Source organism: Podarcis gaigeae (genome assembly GCF_964106915.1).
Source record: "Podarcis gaigeae genome assembly, chromosome: 12".
NCBI classification, from domain to species: Eukaryota; Metazoa; Chordata; class Lepidosauria; order Squamata; family Lacertidae; genus Podarcis; species Podarcis gaigeae.
The window spans coordinates 966,948-975,787 of record NC_139688.1 but is presented as its reverse complement, the minus strand read 5'-3'; the positions used below and the strand labels follow the sequence as shown (position 1 = coordinate 975,787).

The following is an 8,840-nucleotide window of genomic DNA, read 5'->3' as shown; positions in this document are numbered from 1 at the left end:
GAGCCCCGGCTGGAAGACCTGGGCCCAGCCTGGCCTGCTGCTCCCACCAAGCCTCCCGCGCAGAGCCCGCAGCAGCTCAAATGGCAAAGAACACATCACATCATGTAACATGGTTTTAATAGCAGCAACCGGATCACACAATGCATGGTCCTGCTAGAGTTGTGTGCCTGCTGCCTCCGTGTGCAGGGTGCGAGTGTCACCCACCCCCTTGAAATGGCCCCCCGCGTTGCCGCACCAAGACCCCCTTCCCGCAGCTCAGACTGCGCTACTGACTATCCCAAAGCCAAGCAGTCGCTCCCATTTGCAGGCAGCAGGGGCTATCTTCACCCCCCCTTCACAAGTCACAGAATTGTGTAGTTAGAAAGGATCCCAAGGGTCATCCAGTCTGACCCCCTGCAAGGCAGGAACCCCAACTCCAGGTCCTTCCCCACAGGCAGGGCAGGGCAGCCACAATGCCCTGGAGGAGGAGGGAGCGCAACTCTTCCGGCAGGAGAGTCAGTTGTGGGGGGTTACCCTGCTCCTGCTTGTGTCTGGACCCAATCCACCCCCCCAACAGGTCTGCCTCACACACACCCAGATGCCCAGAGCGCAGGATGTGCTGTGGCTGAGCAATTGATGCGCCTCCCCTGACAGACTGTGCCTGCCGCCCCCCTGCCCTTGACCTCCCCTGCCAGGGTCCCCACACCCTTGATCAACGGGGTCGCCCTCCCCTGCCCACCTTCCAGCTTGTCAACAATTGAGGCGCCCAGAACTGGACACAGTATTCCAGGTGTAGTCTGATCAATGCAGAATCTCTTGATCTGGACACTAGACAGAAGTCTAGTTGATGCAGCCTGGAATAGCATTAGCTTTTTTTACTGCTGCATCACACGGTGGACTCATGTTCAGCTTCGTTCCACCAAGACCCCTAACTCTGTTTCATATGGCCTGCTAGTTTGCCCAGCCCCTGGCCCTGCTCCCCCCACGGCCAGGGGGTTACTGGGCAGGTGGGGGCCTTGCCAGCTTGCTTGCCTGCGGCCAGGCTCCCCTGCCTCTCCCCCACCCCAATTCAGCCCGGCCTCTCTGCCCCCCCCCTCCAGCCTCCCCTGGGCTGGGGGCAGCCCTGGCCCTGCTCCACGGAGGAGAAGAAGGAGAGAGAGCCACACTGTGTGGGGCAGTTGGTGGGTGAGGTGGGGCAGTTCTTTTATTGGGTAGCTGCTCGGTTGCTGCGGCAGATCTTCCTCGCTCTCGCTCTCTCTCTAGCTCACACACACACACACAAACGGCAAAGAAACCTTATTTACAGACCGTCATATAAATATTTCCAATGTACATTTTATACACAAGTGGCTGAGACGGGTGGGAGGCTGGAGAAGGGGGAGCAGCATCCAAAGTGGGGGGGCCACCCCAGGTCTGTCCCAGAAAGGCTGCAGCAGTGGACGCGGGGAAGGCAGGGGGGGGGGCTCTATAGTACTGGCACACCACAAGTGCAGCCAGGGGGAGGGGAAGGGGGTTCCCTTTGCTCTTGGCCCTCTGGGGTCCCGTGTTCCCTTTTTCCTGGGGGGTGGGAAGGAGGGTTGCCCACGCGGAGGATGCCTGGCCACCAGGTTGGCAAGGAGAGGCCCCTCGGGTGCCTTTGCCCCACGCCCGTCTACCGCCAGGACCGGCCCCCGCAGCAGCGCTGCCAGGGGGGCTCAGTGGGCCGTGGGGGACGGGGGCTCGGGGGAGAGAGCCCCGGAAGGGGAGGCGTTGTTGTTGACGTTCCTGCGGGGCAGGCTGGGCGTGAGGGAGCTCATGGCGGCGTCGCTGGGGCACCCGTGCTGGAGCAGGATGTCCACACATTCTTGGCTGCCGGCCCGGCGGGCGTAGGCCATGGGGGTGAGGCCTCGGGCGTCGCGGCTCTTGACGTCCACCCCGTACTGCAGGCAGAGGAAAAACAGCGGGAAGGATGCCCGGTCAGGGAGGGGGCAGCTGGGGGGTCCTCTCCTGCCAGCCCCCTGCCCGGCCTCCTCCGCTCTCCCCACCCCCCGGAAGGCCCTCTGTTACCCAGATGAGGAGCTGCGTGAGGACCACGTTGGCCATGGCGCTGGAGAGGTGCAGGGCGCTCCGGCCGTCTCCGTCCCCGTAGGTCTCGTTCACCTCCTCCTTGGTGCCGTGCGCCAGCAGAGTGACCACGGCCCGCAGGTCGTCCTCCACCACGGCCCGCAGCAGCTGCTGCCCCAGGGGCACGTCCGAGTGGGGCAGAGGGGCCAGGAAGAGCTTCTGCTCATACTTGGCCCGGATCCAACGCTCCTTCTCCTCCCTGCAGAAGCAAAGGTGGGCGGCCACCTGTCAGGGACGCTTCAGGCACAACTCCCGCCTGTGTGTTTCGACTAGATGACCCCTGGCTTCCCTTCCGCCTCCTCCATGCTGCGATTCCAGGGGAGGGGGCACTGCACAGAGACGTCTCCGTCCTGCACGCCCCCCATAAAGGCGGCCTGCCCCCCGGGATCGCCATCTATCACGCAGCCCCAGTGGAAAGGCCAGCCCCCGCGCTGGAGGGCAGGAGGAACGGGCTAGACGCCGACGGAGTCGCGGCTGCGGCATTATCGCCAGCGGCGTCTTGCTGCCCGCACAAAGGCGCTGGTGCCGAGGGGCCCCCGATCGATGCTGCCGGCACCCCATTGCTATCTGCTGGCCATTCTATCCATCTGCATCTTGCCCGGCGCGATCAATACTGGCGGCAGAGCATGCTCAGTGCCTCCTGCCCCCTGACCTGCTCTTATCCGCTGATAAGGCAGCAGAAAGGGCTCTTGTCTGGGTGTCGGGATGAGTGAGTGACAGCGCAGGGGCTCCGATAGGGACACACAAGGCAGTCTCCCCAGGGGCCAGGGCAGCCATGCAACCGCCTGTAACCCCTTCTTCTCCAGGCGCAGAATCAGCCCTCCTACACACACTGCTCCTCCTGACTCTCCGGCAAGCAGAGAGGCTGCTGAGAGGGGACCTGCTCTCTCGCCCCCCGTGGCCATGGCAAAGGCAGGGGACCAGCTCTGCCCCAGTGAGCGCTTCAGATCCGTAACACACACACAGTGTCCCAGCCAGTTTGGCACCCACTCTGCCCCCAAGGGGAGCTGGCTGGCATCTGATTTTGCTCTCCGCTGTGGCTCAGAGGCGGGGCTGGCCCAGGAGCGAAGGGGGTGCTGTGGTACCTCCTAGTTCAGGCATTTGTGGGAAGCAGCAGAGGCATTTGCCATGCAAAAGGGGGTCCCGACTGCCACCCCCCACCCAGGCGGCACCAGCCCCTCTCTGAATCACTGTGAGCTCCGGCCAAGAAAAGCCACCCGACTGGTGGGGCAGCCAAGCGTCTTCCTCCTCCAAGGGCTTGCTCAGAGATGGGGGGCCTGTGGCCTTTTCCAGATGCTGTGAGGCTCCAGCTGCCATCTGCCCCCTGCAGCCAGCATGGCCAATGGTTAGGGCTAAGGGGGGCTGCACTCTAGCAACACATGGAGGGCCTCAGGCACCCCCAAGCCCTGGCAGAGAAGAGCCTGTGAGAATGATCCTTGCAGTTCCTGACAGAAATAGAAACAAACCAATAATAATTATAATAATAATGAAACCACCTTCCACCCGCGTCATCACCTCCAGGCCTGGCCTTACGATGCCTCAGAGGAAGCGCATCAGAACTTCAGAGACCAGGGGACGGGATGATTCCAGAGCGTTAAGCAGTCTCCAGCATTTGCATTTCCTATTCCTGCCCGGCTGTGCTAATTGCGGAAATTAAGGCTTTACCTGTCTGCTTGGAGCGGGAAAAGCTGCCTCCCCAGGTCAGCTGGAGAGCTGGCCCTGCCGCGGTGGAGGCACACTGGGCTCTAATGAATGCAGAGATCTCCCTCTCCCTGGGGGTGGGTTCCCCCCTTTGCTCTGCTGCTGCCCCCTTAGGGGCTGAGGCTGCACCATCCTGAGCCCCGTGCCAGTCAGCGAAGAAGCATTGCCACCCCAGGCTGGAACCTGCCTGCTCTCTTGCTGGCTCCCATCATACGGAAAACAGCTTTGACTCTTGAATGTTGAGGAAACTCCCCTTTCAGAGTCTCCTGGGGTCTGGGCATCCTGGGCCTCACGTCTCAAATGCCACCTTGCTAGTTAATGCGGAAGAGCCACAGCCGATGGGGCCCTGCAACGTCTGTCAGAGGACGAGGGGGACAGCTGGTCCCTCCCAGCTGAATGGGGAGGAAGGACCTCAGTCATTCTGAGGTGCACAGGGAGGCCCCATTTTGAAAATAAAGAAATTTTCCCTTCCAGTAGCACCTTAGGGACCCACTAAGTTTGTTATTGGTATCAGCTTTCGTGTGCACGCACACTTCTTCAGATACCCATTTTGAGGCAGCCATATACAAACGGCCTGTTTTCTAGTTCCTCTATTAATCTGAGTGGAGAATGGGTGTATCTGGAACCATCCAGACACTCTTGCTCTCAGTCACAAAATTGTAAGCAGCAACCTATTATAGATTGTAGAGATTATTATTAGTGACCGTTTTATTATGTTTGGTGTGACTGCACTGCAGAACGGGGCATTTTGCAAGGCAATTTTTCGCTGTGCAATAAAGAGATATTGACTGATCCCCCCCCCCCAAGTCCATGCATGGGTTTGGGCTACTGCTCCCTGGATGAGACTTTAAATGTTCGGTTTTCAGATGTTCCTAAAAACCAGAGATGCCCATGAACCAAATTTCAGATTCCTAGCTTAGAATGTGGACTGCAAGAAGATCAAACCTCTCTGTTCTGAAGGAAGTCAGCCCTGAGTGCTCAGTGGAAGGACAGATCCTGAAGCTGAGGCTCCAAGACTTTGGCCACCTCATGAGAAGAGCAGACTCCCTGGAAAAGAACCTGATGTTGGGAAAGATGGAGGGCACAAGGAGAAGGGGACGACAGAGGACGAGATGGTGGGACAGGGTTCTCGAAGTGACCACCATGAGGGAGGCAGTGGAAGACAGGAGGGCCTGGCGTGCTCTGGTCCAGGGGGTCACCAAGAGGCGGACATGACTAAACGACTAAACAACAACAACACTAAGTCTATGAACGTCCAGTTCTCAGACTACATGTGTTTGAGGTCACAGAGAAGTACTCTTGCAATTCTGACGCCCCTTTGTGAGTGTGTGCCTTTTGGGGCCTTTCAATCTGCCAGGTCCGAGATGCAAATCCACGCCTTCAAACGGTCAACTCTTCCTCCTGTAACCTCCACCCTAAATTTACAGCCTTCTGCCATCTCAAACAAAAAGCAGCTCCCACTTGACTGGAATTCCTTCAGGTTTCAGCCCTTTTCCTGAGCTTGGTCCTGCCCTGCCCCGGGAAGGGATTCTTCTCCCAGCCTGAGGCTGTTGCCCCAATCCAACACAAGCACTAGAGAAGTGAGAGGACGGCGGGGGGGGGGGCACCTCTGGCCCCCTTTCTAGCACCAGGCAAAAGAGCACCTCCCCCCCACCAAGCGCATGGAGGCCCCCACGGGGCAGCCGCCTGATGGCGAGTCCTGGGAGCCCTGGCCGCAGGGGCCACAGCGGCCTCCGTCAGGCGCAGCCTACCTGCAGCTCTCCGGGGGCGGCTTGGGGTAGTTCTCAATGGCGCCTTCCCACACGGAGTTGGCCAGCGTGTTGCCAATGGCCGTCATCACCATCACCAGCTCCAGAGGCCAGTCGTCCAGGTCGAGGGAGCGTACGCGAGAGAGGTGTGTGCCCAGGTTGCGGTGGATGCCGGAGCACTCGATGCAAATGAGGGCACCCAGGTTGAGGCTGGCCCAGTCTGGGTCTGCGGAGGGGCAGGCAAATTAACACCTGAAAGGGACCCCCCCCCCCGCCCTCAGGAGCCGCCTGCCAGAGAGTGGCTTCTGCTGGCTCCCCCTCCCCCTCTCCACATAGAAACCAAGTTCAGGCGAGATTTAAGGGTCCAGGCGAGGGGGCAGGGTGTTATGGAATGCCTGGAGACCCCCCCCCAAAGGACCCACTCAGCACCCCAATAGTCATCTGCACCTGAAGCTGACTTTCCCACCGTGTCCCTCCCTCCGACCCAATACCTTTGGGAATGGGCTGCAGAGCCAGCAGCCAGGACAACAGCTCCCTCCCGGCCTTGGGGTTTTTTTTTTTTTTTTGGCAGGGCACCAGACTCCCCCTGCCCATGTTTGGCTTTAGACAGAGATGCGTTTGGTGAGGGCTGACCGTTGGCAGCGAGGAATCATCTCAGGGCAAAAGCGCCCCTCTCCTGCCAGAGCCATCCTCACCCAGGCTGGGCAGAGAAAAGGGTCTGGGTGGGTGGGGGCATCCTGGCTGCAGCAGGCAGCTGCCAAAACCCAAGAAACACTTTTGGTGCAAGGCTTTCAGGAGCCGCTCTCTTCTGTGGGATACAAAATGCCCAGAGTGACCTGGGCACACACTGGCAGAGAGCTTTCCCTCACCCCCAAGGCAACAGTTTGCCGCCTCCAGTTGCTCTGTCCAGACCTGTGGAGGAGGTTCTGTCAGCAGGAAAAGACACCCCTGATCCTCGCCCCCCCCCTGCCACCGCCAGGCCGTCACTCACTGGGCGCATCGCAATCCACACAGAAGCTGTTTCCGCGCACGGTGCGGATGGACTGCAGAGCGAGCGCATCGCTGTGGCTGCCCAGGCGAGCCTGAAAGAAAGGCAGACATTGCGTCCTGTGAGGGGTTCCTGTCTCCCCCCATCTGCCTCCTTCCTGCTCAGGGCCACTGGGAAAGGAGGGGGAAGCAGCAGGAGAAAGCCAATGCACAGGCTTGCAGGGGCTGAAGCGCCATCACTGTGACCAGCCTTGCCCAATTTCCTCAGGTACCATGAATCAGAACTGCCAGGATCTTTGGACCTGGATGCTCCCAGCCCCCCCCCCCCGCTTTCAGATCTGCATGTGGCCCCCCAGCAGTGAGAGAAAGTGAGTTTGCCCATGTGCAAGGACACTCCAGCAGCTGGGTCCTGGGTCAGGTGTGCTGTGGGCGTCTTGCAGGTGCCAAGCCAGAGAGACCCTCCTCAACCCAGACAGAGGTTCTGCCCCAACCCAGGGCTCTTCTGCTGCCCCTCCCCTCACCCCATTGCTCCGCCTCTCCTGTCCACCTAGGAGCAGGGCAACCCCACGCCCCTGCCGGTGACACGGGATGGCAACGCAGCCCATGATCCCCTCCTGGCAGGCCACGGATCACAGCCACTTTGCCCCCCCCCCCCGACAGACCTACCTTGTTCTTGCTGCTCTCGCAGCCCTGGAGACTTGCCAGGATCTGGCTCTCAATGGCTTGCACCCAGAGCTCCCTCTCCTCTGCCGTGGAGGCCTCAAAGAGCCACGACTGGCCCGTCAGAGACACAATGACAAACTCAAAGGACTCGTCTTGCTCTGGAGGAGAAAGAGGGGAGAGGCTCGCTTGAAATGAACAACTGCCTGACTCTTAGAAGACATCTGAAGGCAGCCCTGTTCAGGGAAATTTTTAATGTTTGATGTTTTATTGCATTTTTAATATTTCGTTGGAAGCCGCAAATAGTGGCTGGGGAAACCCAGCCAGATGGGCCGGGTATAAATAATAAATTATTATTATTATTATTATTATTATTATTATTATTATTATTATTATTATTATTATTTGAAGAGGGCTGGGCAGATGGCAGCTGCCAGATGGCCAAAGCAGGCAAGCTCTTTCTCCAACCCAGTCCCTTGTCTCCAGCAAAGGGGAGACATGTCACAAACCTGGTTTCCTGGAGGAGAGTCGGGTGGTGCGAGGGATGGCAAAGCCCCCAGGCTATTCAGGCTCCAACCTTGACGTGCAGCCCCTGGCACTGGCTCCCAGGCAACCTTTGTCCCTCTATCACTCCCCTCCTTTAGGGAAGCACTTAATCCAATTCTACCCCAGCCTAATCTTCAGATGGGCAGCAATAAAGTCCCATCAAACGCAACACAACTACTCACCATGCAGTGCTGTGTATGCAATGTTGCAAGCCGTCCCTTATGAAGGGTGGCCTGTACAGTCCGAGTGAGGCTGGGGGAGCACAGATCCAGCCCTCTCTGGGCAGAAGGTCTCTCTCTCCCCACAGCTTCCACGGACCAGGCTCAGCACAGCCGGCCTAGACAAGCATCATGCATGGGCAGCGGCATCCAGCCAACGGGTCACAACCCAGAAGTGCCTGGTGGCCGGATCCAGGCTGGACTGCACCATCACCACCAGCCTAGGCACCTTGGGGAGAGGCAAGGAGAAAGATGGACAGAGAAAGGGAAAGCAGCTCCAGGTGGATGAGAGAAGCAACAGGAGGCAGCAGACTGTTCTCACCACCTGGTACTGCGCTGCAGCGCCCACCGGACCCGGCACAAGAAGGCAGGCAGGCAGGCAGGCCGAGGCAGATGGGAGTGGTGGTCCAGAGCTGATGTGTGCAAACTGGTCCAGAATCAGGGCATCTTTCAAAAACCATATTGTCAGGAAAGCTTTGTATAATGTCTGGATTAAATATAAAGATTTGTTGGAAAACAAAACTCCCAGGTGGGTTATCTCCAATGGAGGCGAAGGCCGTGAAAAAACTTAACATGGAGTCGAAATGGTTGAAATATTGGGAAATAGTGGAACAAGAGGGGGATAAATTGAAATTGCAGAGTTATGAAAAATTGAAAGATACAGTGCGAGATTGGCTTCACTATTATCAAATAATGGAGGTTTTTAAGTCTGATAGGAAAAAGGGCTTTCAGGTGGAGAAATCAAAACTGGAGGCAGAACTGTTACGAGTCCAAAACTAAGAATTTGTCAAAAATGTATAACTTGCTGTTGGAATGGAATACACAGGATGAAACTGTCAAATCAGCTATGATTAAGTGGGCACAAGATGTTGGTCATAACATCATGTTTGAAGACTGG

General features: G+C 58.0%; 2 protein-coding genes across 5 annotated transcripts in view; both read right to left on the bottom strand.

Moving 5' to 3' along the window:
• Positions 1-8,840, bottom strand: part of LOC310827696 (uncharacterized protein) — a 751,453-nt gene that overhangs the window by 396,733 nt on the left and 345,880 nt on the right. The gene's annotated exons all lie outside the window — the stretch shown is intronic.
• The window catches only part of AGAP3 (ArfGAP with GTPase domain, ankyrin repeat and PH domain 3), a 102,607-nt gene continuing 94,932 nt past the window's right edge, over positions 1,166-8,840 (bottom strand). For all 3 annotated transcript variants that reach the window (XM_083703991.1, XM_083703990.1, XM_083703992.1), the window contains 5 exons: positions 7,185-7,339; positions 6,523-6,613; positions 5,535-5,757; positions 2,026-2,281; positions 1,166-1,898 (listed from right to left, as the gene is read on the bottom strand). In XM_083703991.1, coding sequence (XP_083560117.1) covers positions 1,674-1,898; positions 2,026-2,281; positions 5,535-5,757; positions 6,523-6,613; positions 7,185-7,339 — 950 coding nt within the window. In that variant the 3' untranslated portion in view covers positions 1,166-1,673. The remainder of the gene's footprint in view (positions 1,899-2,025; positions 2,282-5,534; positions 5,758-6,522; positions 6,614-7,184; positions 7,340-8,840) is intronic.